Source organism: Plecotus auritus, assembly GCF_963455305.1.
Source record: "Plecotus auritus genome assembly, chromosome: 7".
NCBI lineage: Eukaryota > Metazoa > Chordata > Mammalia > Chiroptera > Vespertilionidae > Plecotus > Plecotus auritus.
Genome location: NC_137774.1, coordinates 177,442,186 through 177,458,840, shown reverse-complemented (window position 1 = coordinate 177,458,840; position 16,655 = coordinate 177,442,186). Strand labels below are relative to the sequence as shown.

The 16,655-nt window shown below is 60.9% G+C and overlaps 1 protein-coding gene across 3 annotated transcripts; it reads right to left on the bottom strand.

Annotated features, from left to right (window-relative positions):
* Nucleotides 1-688: 688 nt before the first annotated feature.
* On the bottom strand, nucleotides 689-5,896 carry GPX8 (glutathione peroxidase 8 (putative)). Of its 3 annotated transcripts, none has more exons than XM_080680047.1 (3): nucleotides 5,280-5,896; nucleotides 4,499-4,760; nucleotides 689-1,234 (listed from the first exon to the last, which is right to left on the bottom strand). In XM_080680047.1, the coding sequence occupies exons 1-3, from the start codon at nucleotides 5,481-5,483 to the stop codon at nucleotides 1,071-1,073; spliced, it is 630 nt and encodes a 209-aa protein (XP_080536173.1). In that variant the 5' UTR covers nucleotides 5,484-5,896; the 3' UTR covers nucleotides 689-1,070. The 3 variants fall into 3 exon arrangements, with proteins under 3 accessions (XP_080536173.1, XP_080536174.1, XP_080536175.1); XM_080680048.1 differs by having other exon boundaries at nucleotides 691-1,234; nucleotides 4,499-4,694; nucleotides 5,280-5,596; XM_080680049.1 differs by lacking the exon at nucleotides 4,499-4,760 and having other exon boundaries at nucleotides 715-1,234; nucleotides 5,280-5,599.
* Between the last annotated feature and the right edge of the window lie 10,759 nt (nucleotides 5,897-16,655).

Here is a 16,655-nt window from a genome sequence, read left to right as displayed (position 1 = left end):
TCTGTGCTGAAGGCCTGGGGTGGGAGCGGGGCGGGCTGGAAGGGGTCAGTGGGGGAGAAGGGGAACATATGTAACGCTGTCAACAATAAAGAATTAAAAAAATAAAGCAAACTATGAACTGTACATAAAAAAATTCATTAAATGGAAAAGCCCCCAAATATAAGGATTTGAATCTATATGTGTATGACTTTATAATGTTTACTAGAGGCCTGGTGCATGAAATTTGTCCACTGCGGGGGGGGGGGGGTGTCCCTCAGCACAGCCTGCACCCGCTGTAATCTGGGACCCCTCGGACATCCCTCCCACAATCCGGGACTGCTGGCTCCCAACCACTCACCTGCCTGCCAGCCTGATCACCCCCTAACCACTCCCCTGCCAGCCTGATCACCCTCTAACCACTCCCCTGCCAACATGATCGATGCCTAACTGCTCCCCTGCTGGCCTGGTTGCCCCTAACTGCCCTCCCCTGATGGCCCGGTCACCCCTAACTGCCCTCTCCTGTATGCCTGGTCTCCCCCAACTGCCCTCCCCTGTATGCCTGGTCTCCCCCAACTGCCCTCCCCTGTATGCCTGGTCTCCCCCAACTGCCCTCCCCTGTATGCCTGGTCTCCTCCAACTGCCCTCCTCTGCTGGCCTGGTCGCCCACAACTGCCCTCCCCTGCCGGCCATCTTGTGTGAGGGCGTGATGGTCAATTTGCATATCACCTCTTTATTGGATAGGATTTTGTGTTTTATTACATCAAACAGTCATTTACAGTTCGCTGCTCCACACACTTCAGGCACGCGGTGGTCTAGTGTGTGGGCACGTCCAGGAGGGCCGAGGGAGTGTCGAGCTGAGCATCAGGACACGAACATGCGGGGACTGTCCTGTGCGGCTCGGTGTGGCCCCAGGGAGTCCTTGGACGCCCTGTGTTTGCTTTGGGTGCCATCCCTGCTGTGGGACGTCCACCATGGGCAAGGCCGCGTGAAGCCCCCGCAGCGCACGCCTTGCCCGGGTCTGCACACGGGCCGCACCGCTGGCGAGGAGACAGACACTGTCTGACCGTGCGTGGCGGTGACTCGCGGTCTTCTCAGAGGTCCTCCCTCTTTCGAATGATCATCTGCCGGATCAGGTCCGCCACCTCCAGCCGGATGGCGTCCACGGGCTCTTCGGGCCGCCAGGACCTCACCACGCGGCCCTCGGGGCTGACCAGGTACTTCCAGAAGTTCCACCTCGGCTCCTTGTTGGAAGAATCTGAAACGCCAGATGCATCTGCATGAGCGCGGCTTCGTTTCTGTCCAGATTGTCGGTTCTGGTGGGAGCTGCAGAATCAACGCCCGGGACTGCCATCGTCACAAACCAACAGCTGAGCCAGCGCGGGCCAGTGACCAGAGCGCCGCCCGCAGGCCCCCTGAGCTGGTGACCCGTTCGGACCTGCTGACCTGAACGAAACTGCGACCTCGTCACCCGCTCAGGCCTTTCAGTGTCTTAACATCTAAAAGAGAAATGGTGTTCTACAAGGCCTTTGTGAGGGGAACGTGTAGGGCGCTTTTCCTATTGAATATGTTCTTCATATTGTTACTTATTACATAGCTGAAAACGGAAAGACATGTAAAATAATCACATTTTGAGAAATTGTGATACCCTTCTGATGCATCTTAATTTACATGAGAAAGGTAGATTTTTCATTTATATCACCCTGGGTTTATGTGCATTATTATTGGCTGGCATGAGACAAAAATAGAGCTGGGATTTATCAAGTGCCAGCTGTGTGCCTGCTCTGTGCCAGCTGTGTGCCAGCTGTGTGCCTGCTGTGTGCCAGCTGTGTGCCTGCTGTGTGCCTGCTGTGTGCCTGCTGTGTGCCAGCTGTGTGCCTGCTGTGTGCCAGCTGTGTGCCAGCTGTGTGCCAGCTGTGTGCCTGCTGTGTGCCTGCTGTGTGCCAGCTGTGTGCCTGCTGTGTGCCAGCTGTGTGCCAGCTGTGTGCCTGCTGTGTGCCAGCTGTGTGCCTGCTGTGTGCCTGCTGTGTGCCTGCTGTGTGCCAGCTGTGTGCCTGCTGTGTGCCTGCTGTGTGCCAGCTCTGTGCCAGCTGTGTGCCTGCTGTGTGCCAGCTGTGTGCCAGCTGTGTGCCTGCTGTGCGCCTGCTGTGCGCCAGCTGTGTGCCTGCTGTGTGCCAGCTGTGTGCCTGCTGTGTGCCAGCTGTGTGCCAGCTGTGTGCCAGCTGTGTGCCAGCTGTGTGCCTGCTGTGTGCCAGCTGTGTGCCAGCTGTGTGCCAGCTGTGTGCCTGCTGTGTGCCAGCTGTGTGCCTGCTGTGTGCCAGCTGTGTGCCAGCTGTGTGCCTGCTGTGTGCCAGCTGTGTGCCAGCTGTGTGCCAGCTGTGTGCCTGCTGTGTGCCAGCTGTGTGCCTGCTGTGTGCCAGCTGTGTGCCAGCTGTGTGCCTGCTGTGTGCCAGCTGTGTGCCAGCTGTGTGCCAGCTGTGTGCCAGCTGTGTGCCTGCTGTGTGCCAGCTGTGTGCCAGCTGTGTGCCAGCTGTGTGCCTGCTGTGTGCCTGCTGTGTGCCAGCTGTGTGCCAGCTGTGTGCCTGCTGTGTGCCTGCTGTGCGCTTGGCGCTCTGATGGCCCGCGCTGTGTGCTCTCTCCAGCAGCCCTCTCTCCAGGGGGCGTCGTGATTCTCCCCATTTTGCAGACGAGAAAAGTGGGGGTCCACGCGAGGTGTCATGGCCAGGGAGTGGGCAGCCCGGAGCCACAGCTGCACCTCCCCCCGCCCCCCCCCCCCCACACTCAGGCCGGTGTCTGGGGGAGATGACCATTTCTTTCCTGTGTGTGTGGGACTCGGGCGATGGGAGGAGGAGCTGGATCTGAGGCTTCTGGGCTTAGGAGGCAGACCGCACCCAGGACCGGGGCGGAGTAGGAAGAGCCCACGTGATTTCAGGAGAAACCCCAGGATCAGCAGAGTGAGGGTGGGTGGGAAGGAGGACGCTGCAGGGCGGAAAGGGGGGAAAGGGGAGGCGGAGGGGAGCACAGGTACCAGGACCACCTGGTCAGGAGGGGCGTGACAGAGCCAGACGCAGCCAGCCAGGAGGGACTTGGAGAGCCGGAGGCAGAGAAAGGGAGGAGGAGGAGGCGGGAGGAGCAGTTTTCAGAGGCGGAGATGCTGGCTTCGTGTGTGCAGGAGGAGAGCCAGCGAGGGCACCCAGGGGACAGGCGACACAGCGCAGCCCACGGTCACTCCTGCGTGCTTTGCTCTGCACAGGGCCCAGTGACCTGCAGGGAGAATGGCCGGGACACCGGCTGCCTCGTTAGAGGCGGGGACGGCACCTGAAGTCCTGAGTGGGCCGGGCAGGCAGGGGACGCGTCCTTCCCGCTCAGCTCACCGTGAACCCATCTCCCAAACGACCTTAGGGGTGGACACAGGCAGAGAAGGCCAGCGACCTGAGGCCACACAGCAAAGGGCGGGGCCGGGAGACTGGGCCAAAGCCTGTGCCGTGGTCAGCACCCTCACTGCCTTTCTGCTCCCCGACCTGGCAGGTCTCCCCCAGATTCTGCAGCGAGCCCGACTGCAGCCCAGCCCAGCACCGCTTCCTCCAAAAAGCGTTACATTCTGCTGAAACGGGTTTGGCTCAGTGGATAGAGCGTCGGCCTGTGGACTGAAGGGTCCCAGGTTCGATTCCGGTCAAGGGCATGTACCTTAGTTGCGGGCACATCCCCAGTGGGAGGTGTGCAGGAGGCAGCTGATCGATGTTTCTCTCTCATCGATGTTTCTAGCTCTCTATCCCTCTCCCTTCCTCTCTGTAAAATATCAATAAAATATATTAAAAAAAAAAAAGCGTTACATTCTGCTTTGAATTTTAGCAAAAACCCGGTAAACTGAGTGTCATTCCTCCTCGAGGAACACGAAATCCAGCGCGGACGTAAGTGACCGCCAGGGCTCCGCTCTGCTCACGAGAGGAGAGAGCTTTGACCGTGGGAGGGGCCGGCCCCACTCGAAGACGAGGGGACTCCGTGGACTCAGCTGTGGCCACTTCGCAAGCAACGTTTTCAGTAAAACCATCATAAGTTGCCCTAGCTGATTTGGCTCAGTGGATAGAGCATTGGCCTGTGGACTGAAGGGTCCTGGGTTCTATTCCAGTCAAGGGCACGTGCCTGGGTTGCGGGCTCAATCCCCAGTGGGGGGCATGAAGGAGGCAGCCAATCAATGATTCTCTCTCATCACTGATGTTTCTATCTTTCTCTAGCTCTCCCTTCCTCTCTGAAATCAATAAAAATATGTAATTAAAAAAAAAAAGACCATCATAAGGAACACAACACAGTGGAGGGATCTGTTTTGTCATCCAAGACGTCAAAACAGTGATTTCAGGGAAGCATAACTTCCGGAAAGTGCGAAAGGATGGGAACTGGGCTCTCTGATGGTCTTACAAGACGTCCCCCCGAAAGCTTTTCAAAGGAGATAGCAGAGTGCGGTCCCGTTTCAGGAAGGAAAGCAGCGAGCACCTTTCCACGGGCGAGGAAGGGAGATAGTTACCGACGAGAAACCGGAACGCAGGCTCCGCCTCGGGCCCCAGGATCTTAATCTTGTGGAAGATGGGGAAGGTGACCCCGTAGGTGCTTCTCGCAAAGGACACGACCTCCTTGCTGGGGCGCGGCTCGGCCTCCCCGAACTGGTTGCAGGGGAAGGCCAGGACGCTGAAGTGGAAGGGGCCGAACTCGCGGTGCAGCGCCTGCAGCGCCAAGTAGTTGCTGTCGGTGAGCCGGCAGTCGCTGGCCACGTTGGCAACTAGCGTGACCTCCGGGAAGAAGAAAAGAGCCGAACAGAAGGTGAAGCAGGGCAGGGATCAGAAAAGGGCTCTGCCAGCCGCTGAAACCCTCACCCGGGAAGACCCTCCTCCTAACTGGATGGGGGCCATGGCCTGGGTGACCCTGAAGTCGCAGGCGGATCACCCCCGGCCCCCCGCCCCCCCGCTAAGGCATCGGCTGCTCAAGAGGGTGTTTTTAAGAAAGATGGTCATCGATAGATGCGTCTCCTGTTGACGTCTCCGTAGTCACATCACAGTTACAGGAATGTCCTAACAACATCATCGATGCAGCACACAGGGAGAGCGTTTTCAGGAAAACAGTTAAGATGGCGAGTTTATCAACCAGAAGCAAGCGAGCTACGAGGACGCCGATGGCTACGGACGTGCTGGTGACATCCCTTTGTTGTAAATGACAGCTTACGGCCGCCGGACTGAGCAAATGGACTCGGTGAGAGAACACAGAACACGTGGCAAAGCAGAACAGCCGTGGCCACCAGGAGAAGCACTTACTTTGCCTTTAAACTTTTCCAGGGAGACGGGCCTGCCGGTGGCATCCTTCACCTCGAACGCGTAGAAGCTGCCGGCCCGGGGCCTGCGGGCCCTCAGCTGCAGCAGCAGCAGCGTCCCCGCGCACAGCGCCAGCGCCAGCAGCACCGCCAGCACCTTGGCCCTGGGCCCCGAGCAGCGCAGGGGCTGCGCGGCCAGAGGCTCCATCTTGGAGGATCCGGAGGGAGGGCTCAGGGGGACGGCATTCGAGGAGGAGCTGAAACGCGAAACCCCCAAACCCAGTTCGACGGGAAACCCGGAAGGACAGACGCGCTCGTCCCGCCCACCCGAGGGGCAGGCGGCCCTTCTCTGCCCGGGAGGCGGGCGGGAGAGGGCGCCCAGGAACTTCAGGGGCTTTGGAATGCCGTTTGCAGTTTCTGCAGGAAGTCGGGAGCGTTTGGTAGCTCGCTCACACTCCCCCAACGAAGAAATTATTTCCCCAGCAGATGGCGCCCTTGTCACTGGGAAGCGGCGCCCAGCAATCTCTTAGCTCAGGGGCTGGGTACCCAGAGCGCACGTTGTGGGGGGACCCGAAGGGCGTGCGTATGATGTGATGGATGTCACACACGCTCTGGGAGTTCACGGAATTGATAATAAGACATCTGAAAGGCTCCCGACGCTGACCTCGCCCAGCTAAGGTGAATACAGGAGGAACAAATCAACGATAAACAACGATGGCTTAAAAAGCCCTCCTCTATCAGAAAGGACACCACAGTGCTTTTCATATGTCTGGTCATGACTGACAGCAGGACGTGAACATGCCGTCAGCAGATGACCGAGGGTTTCAGGGAGCACCACTTCCCTTTTGAGCATCCATGCCCCCAGGCCAGGTGCACCTACAACACTTAGTTCTGAAGGTGGTTCCCCGTTTCACCAGTGCGCTGCGAGCTATCGATGAAAGCATCGGGCTCTCTAAGGAAGCAGGAGGTAGCAGATGAGATTGCTCCCCGAGAAGGCCCCAGGCCCCAGCTCACGGCTGCGTGGCGCGTCCTTCAGCTGCTTGGTTCTGATCTTGGTTCTGATCTTGGTTCTGATCTTGGTTCTGATCTCCCCCCCTGGCTGCCCCCGCGAGAGGTCTCTCGCTGTGTTGAGCATCTAGCAGGGGTGGGCAAACTTTTTGACTCGAGGGCCACCATGGGTTCTTAAACTGGACCGGAGGGCCGGAACAAAAGCATGGATGGAGTGTTTGTGTGAACTAATATAAATTCAAAGGAAAGGAGCGGAGGGGAGAGCAAGAGAACCCTCCGCTCTTTCGGCTCCGCGGGCCGGATAGAACAGCCGAACGGGCCGGATCCGGCCCACGGGCCGGATCCGGCCCGCGGGCCGTAGTTTGCCCACGGCTGATCTAGGGGCAGCCACGGTGGTGGTGGTGGTGGTGGTGGGGGGGGGACCACATTGCTTGAGCCCCTGGCTCCTGCAGCCTCCAGGACTGGCCAAGGAAGGCCCACAGCACTGTCTCCAACGGAGGGGCTTTGTTCCTCCCTGCCCGGCCTGATGCTGCGTTTCCAGAAAGTGCTGGGAAGTGCAAGGGGTCCCCATTGGACCGCAGGGCGGCTCTGCCTCCGTGGGGGCGCGTGGAGGGTAAAGCCCACAGCACCTGCTTCCTGGCCTGGGAGGAGGGGCTACAACAGAAAAGCATTGTCTCGTGAACACCGTTTCTAGCAAAGAACAAGACTGTATCTGGCACGGATCACCCCGTAACTGGGACAGTTCCACTTGGGGTTCTGGCCGAGTCACTGAGCAAGCAGGGTTCCTGGACCCCTGCTGTGGGAGCCCCGCCTGTCCGGAGCTCGGAGACGTGCAGCCTGGCGGAAGCAAGGCCTTTACTGCACGGGAAGAGCCGGTGTCTGAGGGCGGGACGCGGAGCAGCGATCGATATAATCTGATCTGATCCATCCGCAGGCTGTCATCCTCCTCATCCCTCCCGCTGCCTCTGCCTCGGGGCTGAGACCCCTGCGGCTTACTCGCCCCCCACGCCCAGGTCTTGGCGCCTCCCGCTGGGCTGTTGTTTCAAATGGCCGAGGCCTTTCCTAGCCTCCCCACCCCCTTGTAGGGATCTTCCTGGAAAGTGTGCGGCTGCCCCGCACCCTCTGCCCGCCCCTCCCTGTACCCTCTGCCCCTGGCCACAGGCTGTTTCTTTTCTGTGAGGAAGGGCCCTCCCGGCCAGTCTCCCACGGCCATTCCCGCCTCGCTGCCCCCGGGGCCCTTGGGCCTGGGCACTGCGCGCCTGGCGCTGGGGAGGACCCAGCCCTCGGCCCGCCCCCCGCAACCCCCTGACCCCGACCCCCAGGCCTCACGGGCCCACAGGACAGGTGCACACTGACGCTGAGAAAGGTCAGGCGCGGCTTACTTTGGTTTCCAGAGCGACAGGCTCCTTGGGGTGTGCCCCTGCCTTAGGGGGTAGGTGTGTTCCGTGTCTGGTCCACACGCCGTGTGTCAAACAGCTCCTCACTGCCCACGCACGGGCTCCAGAACCAGATTCCGGTGAATTCACAGGCCCCTGTGGCCATGCTGAGGGAGGAGGAGAGGCTGAGGGAGGAGGAGAGGCTGAGGGAGGAGGAGCGGCTGACTCCCCCTCAGGCAGTGCGGGGGAGGGGGTGAATAAAATCTTTACAATGGATTCCAGGACCTCCCAGGAAGGGGCCCAGAGCCTGGCCTTGGAGGCCAAGATGATGGATGCCGCAGACACTGGCCCGAGGCTCACAGCCCCAGGCTCACAGTCCCAGGCTCACAGCCCCAGGCTCACAGCCCCAGGCTCACAGCCCCAGGCCCACAGCCCCAGGCCCACAGTCCCAGGCTCACATCCCAAGGCTCACAGCCCCAGGCTCACAGTCCCAGGCTCACAGCCCCAGGCTCACAGTCCCAGGCTCACAGCCCCAGGCTCACAGTCCCAGGCTCACAGCCCCAGGCTCACAGCCCCAGGCCCACAGCCCCAGGCCCACAGTCCCAGGCTCACATCCCAAGGCTCACAGTCCCAGGCTCACAGCCCCAGGCTCACATCCCAAGGCTCACAGTCCCAGGCTCACAGCCCCAGGCTCACAGCCCCAGGCTCACATCCCAAGGCTCACAGTCCCAGGCTCACAGCCCCAGGCTCACAGCCCCAGGCTCACAGCCCCAGGCTCACATCCCAAGGCTCACAGTCCCAGGCTCACAGCCCCAGGATCACAGACTGAGGCTCACAGCCCCAGGCTCACATCCCAAGGCTCACAGTCCCAGGCTCACAGTCCCAGGCTCACAGTCCCAGGCTCACAGTCCCAGGCTCACAGCCCCAGGCTCACATCCCAAGGCTCACAGTCCCAGGCTCACAGTCCCAGGCTCACAGTCCCAGGCTCACAGTCCCAGGCTCACAGACAGAGGCTCACAGCCCCAGGCTCACAGCTCCAGGCTCACAGCCCCAGGCTCACAGCTCCAGGCTCACAGCCCCAGGCTCACAGCCCCAGGCTCACATCCCAAGGCTCACAGTCCCAGGCTCACAGCCCCAGGATCACAGACTGAGGCTCACAGCCCCAGGCTCACATCCCAAGGCTCACAGTCCCAGGCTCACAGTCCCAGGCTCACAGCCCCAGGATCACAGACTGAGGCTCACAGCCCCAGGCTCACAGTCCCAGGCTCACAGTCCCAGGCTCACAGTCCCAGGCTCACAGACAGAGGCTCACAGTCCCAGGCTCACAGTCCCAGGCTCACAGCCCCAGGCTCACAGACAGAGGCTCACAGCCCCAGGCTCACATCCCAAGGCTCACAGTCCCAGGCTCACAGTCCCAGGCTCACAGTCCCAGGCTCACAGACAGAGGCTCACAGCCCCAGGCTCACAGCTCCAGGCTCACAGCCCCAGGCTCACAGCCCCAGGCTCACAGCCCCAGGCTCACAGCCCCAGGCTCACAGCCCCAGGCCCACAGCCCCAGGCTCACAGCCCCAGGCTCACAGCCCCAGGCTCACAGCCCCAGGCCCACAGCCCCAGGCTCACAGCCCCAGGCTCACAGACTGAGGCTCACAGCCCCAGGCTCACAGCTCCAGGCTCACAGCCCCAGGCTCACAGCTCCAGGCTCACAGTCCCAGGCTCACAGCCCCAGGCTCACAGCCCCAGGCTCACAGACTGAGGCTCACAGCCCCAGGCTCACAGCCCCAGGCTCACAGCCCCAGGCTCACAGCCCCAGGCTCACAGTCCCAGGCTCACAGCCCCAGGCTCACAGCCCCAGGCTCACAGCCCCAGGCTCACAGCCCCAGGCTCACAGCTCCAGGCTCACAGCCCCAGGCTCACAGTCCCAGGCTCACAGCCCCAGGCTCACAGCCCCAGGATCACAGACTGAGGCTCACAGCCCCAGGCTCACAGCCCCAGGCTCACAGCCCCAGGCTCACAGTCCCAGGCTCACAGACTGAGGCTCACAGCCCCAGGCTCACAGCCCCAGGCTCACAGCCCCAGGCTCACAGCCCCAGGCTCACAGCTCCAGGCTCACAGCCCCAGGCTCACAGCCCCAGGCTCACAGCCCCAGGCTCACAGCCCCAGGCTCACAGCCCCAGGCTCACAGCTCCAGGCTCACAGTCCCAGGCTCACAGCCCCAGGCTCACAGCCCCAGGCTCACAGACTGAGGCTCACAGCCCCAGGCTCACAGCCCCAGGCTCACAGCCCCAGGCTCACAGCCCCAGGCTCACAGTCCCAGGCTCACAGCCCCAGGCTCACAGCCCCAGGCTCACAGCCCCAGGCTCACAGCCCCAGGCTCACAGCTCCAGGCTCACAGCCCCAGGCTCACAGCCCCAGGCTCACAGCCCCAGGCTCACAGCTCCAGGCTCACAGCCCCAGGCTCACAGTCCCAGGCTCACAGCCCCAGGCTCACAGTCCCCAGGATCACAGACTGAGGCTCACAGCCCCAGGCTCACAGCCCCAGGCTCACAGCCCCAGGCTCACAGTCCCAGGCTCACAGACTGAGGCTCACAGCCCCAGGCTCACAGCCCCCAGGCTCACAGCCCCAGGCTCACAGCCCCAGGCTCACAGCCCCAGGCTCACAGTCCCAGGCTCACAGACTGAGGCTCACAGCCCCAGGCTCACAGCCCCAGGCTCACAGTCCCAGGCTCACAGCCCCAGGCTCACAGCCCCAGGCTCACAGCCCCAGGCTCACAGCTCCAGGCTCACAGCCCCAGGCTCACAGCCCCAGGCTCACAGCCCCAGGCTCACAGTCCCAGGCTCACAGCCCCAGGCTCACAGCCCCAGGCTCACAGCCCCAGGCTCACAGCCCCAGGCTCACAGCCCCAGGCTCACAGCCCCAGGCTCACAGCCCCCAGGCTCACAGTCCCAGGCTCACAGCCCCAGGCTCACAGACTGAGGCTCACAGCCCCAGGATCACAGACTGAGGCTCACAGCCCCAGGCTCACAGACTGAGGCTCACAGCCCCAGGCTCACAGACTGAGGCTCACAGCCCCAGGCTCACAGACTAAGGCTCACAGCCCCAGGCTCACAGCCCCAGGCTCACAGCCCCAGGCTCACAGCTCCAGGCTCACAGCCCCAGGCTCACAGTCCCAGGCTCACAGACTGAGGCTCACAGTCCCAGGCTCACAGCCCCAGGCTCACAGCCCCAGGCTCACAGCCCCAGGCTCACAGCCCCAGGCTCACAGCCCCAGGCTCACAGCCCCAGGCTCACAGTCCCAGGCTCACAGCCCCAGGCTCACAGCCCCAGGCTCACAGCCCCAGGCTCACAGCCCCAGGCTCACAGACTGAGGCTCACAGCCCCAGGCTCACAGTCCCAGGCTCACAGCCCCAGGCTCACAGCCCCAGGCTCACAGCCCCAGGCTCACAGCTCCAGGCTCACAGTCCCAGGCTCACAGACTGAGGCTCACAGTCCCAGGCTCACAGCCCCAGGCTCACAGCCCCAGGCTCACAGCCCCAGGCTCACAGCCCCAGGCTCACAGCCCCAGGCTCACAGTCCCAGGCTCACAGCCCCAGGCTCACAGTCCCAGGCTCACAGCCCCAGGCTCACAGCCCCAGGCTCACAGCCCCAGGCTCACAGCCCCAGGCTCACAGCCCCAGGCTCACAGACTGAGGCTCACAGCCCCAGGCTCACAGACTGAGGCTCACAGCCCCAGGCTCACAGACTAAGGCTCACAGCCCCAGGCTCACAGCCCCAGGCTCACAGCCCCAGGCTCACAGCTCCAGGCTCACAGCCCCAGGCTCACAGTCCCAGGCTCACAGACTGAGGCTCACAGTCCCAGGCTCACAGCCCCAGGCTCACAGCCCCAGGCTCACAGCCCCAGGCTCACAGCCCCAGGCTCACAGCCCCAGGCTCACAGCCCCAGGCTCACAGTCCCAGGCTCACAGACTGAGGCTCACAGCCCCAGGCTCACAGACTGAGGCTCACAGCCCCCAGGCTCACAGACTAAGGCTCACAGCCCCAGGCTCACAGCCCCAGGCTCACAGCCCCAGGCTCACAGCCCCAGGCTCACAGCTCCAGGCTCACAGCCCCAGGCTCACAGTCCCAGGCCTCACAGACTGAGGCTCACAGTCCCAGGCTCACAGCCCCAGGCTCACAGCCCCAGGCTCACAGCCCCAGGCTCACAGCCCCAGGCTCACAGTCCCAGGCTCACAGCCCCAGGCTCACAGCCCCAGGCTCACAGCCCCAGGCTCACAGCCCCAGGCTCACAGACTGAGGCTCACAGCCCCAGGCTCACAGACTGAGGCTCACAGCCCCAGGCTCACAGACTAAGGCTCACAGCCCCAGGCTCACAGCCCCAGGCTCACAGCCCCAGGCTCACAGCTCCAGGCTCACAGCCCCAGGCTCACAGTCCCAGGCTCACAGACTGAGGCTCACAGTCCCAGGCTCACAGCCCCAGGCTCACAGCCCCAGGCTCACAGCCCCAGGCTCACAGCCCCAGGCTCACAGCCCCAGGCTCACAGCCCCAGGCTCACAGCCCCAGGCTCACAGTCCCAGGCTCACAGACTGAGGCTCACAGCCCCAGGCTCACAGACTGAGGCTCACAGCCCCAGGCTCACAGACTAAGGCTCACAGCCCCAGGCTCACAGCCCCAGGCTCACAGCCCCAGGCTCACAGCCCCAGGCTCACAGCTCCAGGCTCACAGCCCCAGGCTCACAGTCCCCAGGCTCACAGACTGAGGCTCACAGTCCCAGGCTCACAGCCCCAGGCTCACAGCCCCAGGCTCACAGCCCCAGGCTCACAGCCCCAGGCTCACAGCCCCAGGCTCACAGTCCCAGGCTCACAGCCCCAGGCTCACAGCCCCAGGCTCACAGCCCCAGGCTCACAGCCCCAGGATCACAGACTGAGGCTCACAGCTCCAGGCTCACAGCCCCAGGCTCACAGCCCCAGGCTCACAGCCCCAGGATCACAGACTGAGGCTCACAGCCCCAGGCTCACAGTCCCAGGCTCACAGCCCCAGGCTCACAGACAGAGGCTCACAGCCCCAGGCTCACAGACAGAGGCTCACAGCCCCAGGCTCACAGACTGAGGCTCACAGCCCCAGGCTCACAGCCCCAGGCTCACAGCCTGAGGCAAGGCAGCTGAGCAGCCTGTGTTTCCTACAGGGCAGGTGGCGGGGGCGGGGTGGGGGCAGGCAGCGACTGGGAATTCCCTCCTCGATGTGAAAACTGCTTTGAAAGCTCAGGTAGCCCAGCCAGTGTGGCTCAGGGGTTGAGCGCTGACCTATGAACCATGAGGTCACGGTTCAATTCCCAGTCAGGGCACATGCCTGGGTTGTTGTCTTGATCCCCAGTGTGGGGTGTGTGAGAGGCAGCCGATCCATGATTCTCTCTCATCGTTGATGTTTCTCTCCTTCTCTGAAGTAAATAAAAAATTATATATATATCCTATCTAATAAAGACAGAATATGCAATTTGACCGTCACTCTGCCACAAAGATGGCAGTGCCCACAGCCAATAAGGAGGGAATATGCAAATTGATGCAACAAAGATGGCGGCAGCCAGGCTGGGACGCTTGTGTCGCTGCCATGGCAACGATGCAGGCGTTCTGCCCCACCCCGGCAACTCTGGGCCTCTGGGCAGTGCACGCGTGCAGGCATGGAGTGGCTGGGGCGGGGTGGGACACCTGCTACGGGGCGGGGGTGGGCAGTGGAGGGAGCTACAGGAGGGAGGCAGGGCCGGAGCGAAGGCGGAAGGCGGTGGCCAGAGCGAAGGCCCGGGTCCCGGGTGCCAGAGGGAAGGCCCGGGTCCCGGGTGCCAGAGGGAATCTGGTGCCGGCAGCCAAGGGAAGGAAGGCCTATTCTTGCACGAATCTTCGTGCGTCGGGCCTCTAGTGAATATATATATCACTGGAAGGGGCAGAGAGTGTGCCCTGAAGTGACCCGGAAGGGCCACCGGCCGGCTGCCGAGCCCGCCACGCTGAGAGACGCAGTCCTGTGAAGGCGGCCGTGGCCGTGGCCGTGGCCGTGGCCGTGGCCGTGGCCAGACGGGAGGGAGAGGGACACGGTGGTGGGCCACAGTCTCTGGACCACCTGTCTGAAGGGTCCGCACGCCCGGCAGGAAGAGGAAGCTCTGAGTGTCACACGAGAAGAGGGACTGTCCGTCACGGTCCGTCTGAGTGTTGAGACCTTGGAGTCGATGGCTGGTGACCGGCTGCCGCTGTGTGGGGCTGTGGCCGCGGGCGGGTGGGCAGGGGCTGGGGACACAGGCCTGGGAGCCAGTGGGTCGTTGTTGTTGTTAATCCTCACCTGAGGATCTTTTTCTTTCCTTTCAAATAATTCTTTATTGTTGAAAGTATTACAGATGCCCCCCTCCCCCCCCCATCGACCCCTCTCCAGCCCCTGCCCCTCCCCCCAGGCTCTCACCACCCCACTGTCTGTGCCCATGGGCCATGCAGATGTGCTTACAAGGTCTTTGCTTGGTTACCTCCCACCTGCCCTCCCCTGCCTTCCCGCTGGGATTCTGCTCTCTGTTCCGTGCTTCTAAGGATATTGATTTCAGAGAGAGTGGGAGGTAGAGGGGAAGACAGAGAGAAACATCGATGTGAGAGAAACACATCGACGGCTTGCCTCCTGCACGCGCCCCGACCAGGGCCTGGGCTGGGGAGGAGCCTGTAGCTGAGGTCCGTGCCCTTGACCGGAATCGAATCCAGGACCCTCAGTCCTCAGGCCGATGCTCTATTCACTGAGCCAAACCGGCGAGGGTGCTAATGGGTCATCTTTGCTATTTCTGTCTCCACCTCAAGGTGTCCCTAGGGTCCCTCCTGGGATGTGCAGGGTCCCAACACCGCCCCCCCCCCGAATATTTGCATCAGATTATTTGCTATTAGATATGTGTGTGTTCCTATTGCATTTTGTTACTTCCTGACCTTATTTTATTTATTTATTTTTATTTTTGAATTAAAAAAATATATATATTTTATTGATTTTTTACAGAGAGGAAGGAAGAGGGATAGAGAGTTAGAAACATCGATGAGAGAGAAACATCGATCAGCTGCCTCCTGCACACCCCCCACTGGGGATGTGCCCGCAACCAAGGTACATGCCCTTGACCAGAATCGAACCCGGGACCCTTCAGTCTGCAAGCCGACGCTCCATCCACTGAGCCAAACCGGCCAGGGCCTGGCCTTATTTTAAACTCCCTCAAGGTTCCCGTGCATTCTCTGTGCTCGGAATTCCTCCCGATTCAGTGCCAACACGACGTGCCTCTTGAGGTAAACAAGCCAGACCCATGTGTGTGGAGCGTCGAGTCATTCAATGCCTTTCCCTCCTTTGTCCTGCTTCTTATCTCCCTCTTCCTCTCCGTTAACAAGGGCTCGAGTCACGTAAAACTCTGTGACAGGCATTTCCTGGGCGGGAGGCAGGGCCTGGGACCGCACCGAGGATGAAGCAGCCCGTCCGCAGGGCGCTGCCTGCGCTGCCGCCACGCGCCCGCCACCTCTGGGGCCGCGGCCGTCTGCACCGTGAGCTGCCGGTTATCTGACACAGGAGAAAAAGCATCTGTGCTAACAGGGCGGGGAGAAGGTGCCCATAGTATGTGATACCCTAGGACAGCCGTGGGCAAACTACGGCCCGCGGGCCGGATCCGGCCCGTTCGGCTGTTCTATCCGGCCCGCGGAGCCGAAAGAGCGGAGGGTTCTCTTGCTCTCCCCTCCGCTCCTTCACCAGCAGCAGTGTTAACATGGCAACGTCGGGAAACACGGCCGCAGCTCCTCCTTCTGAGTGGGCGGATGTATATCCCCATTCAGTAGAAGGCACAACCTCTCCATCTTCCAGAGGCTCCTTGGAATGCCCGCGGACGTGTCCCCCGACATCACCCTGGGAATGCGCAGACACGTGATCGTGGTGATGTAGGGAGACACGCCCCTGGAGAGCACAGGATCAGAGCACAGTTTGAAATGAATAAAACTATTGAAATAAAAATAAAAAAAGACCGTACCCTTTTATGTAATGATGTTTACTTTGAATTTATATTAGTTCACACAAACACGCCATCCACGCTTTTGTTCCGGCCCTCCGGTCCAGTTTAAGAACCCATTGTGGCCCTCGAGTCAAAAAGTTTGCCCACCCCTGTCCTAGGAGATTTATCTACCTACCCTCCTACCTACCTGTCTCTCTCTCCGATTCTCAGAGGCGTTTGGGTTCACAGCAAATGAAGGGAAAGTACAGAGAGTTCTCCTACCTCCCCCCCCCCCCGCACCCCCCCCCCCGTCCCCCTTGCCGGCCCAGGGCTCGCTCCCGCGCTGTGCTAAGCACTGAAGTAATACCCCACTGGCCTGGCTGGGTCACGTCTGTGATCCACTCACCTGTTCAGGCACATCCTTGCTGCTTCCGAGTCTGGACGGCTGAGGAACTGGTCTCTTTGTCTATCCCACTGACCCGTTTGCCTCCTCTCTGCCAACCCCACCCCATTGATGCCTACAGTGGCTGGCAAGCCTTAGCGTCGGATGGTGCTGGTCCTTCAACTTGGCTCTTCTCCCTGGGGGCTGTGTTCACTGTCCGGGGACTTGTGCCCTCCAGATAAACTTCAGAGTCTGTTTGTCCATATTAAAAAAAAAGAACTTACTGGGATTGCACTGAATCTTTACACCAACTTGGAAAGAACTGACCTCTTAACAGTATTGAACCTTCTTGTCTCTGCACGTGGACTATCGATTCACTGAATTTTCTTGGATGAGAGCTTTGTAATTTTCCTCGTATAATCATGGCGCACGTTTGGTTAGGTTTCTACCGAAGTGTTTCATTTTGGGGGGCGGTATCAATGAGGACTTTTCAGACCGACTCTCTTTAACAACTTTCAAACGTGCGACACGGTATAGCACACCCTTAGGCCTTTCCATTTCATACCCGGAAGTTTTTTTTTTTAATATATTTTATTGAGTTTTTACAGAGAGGAAGGGAGAGGGATAGAGAGTTAGAAAC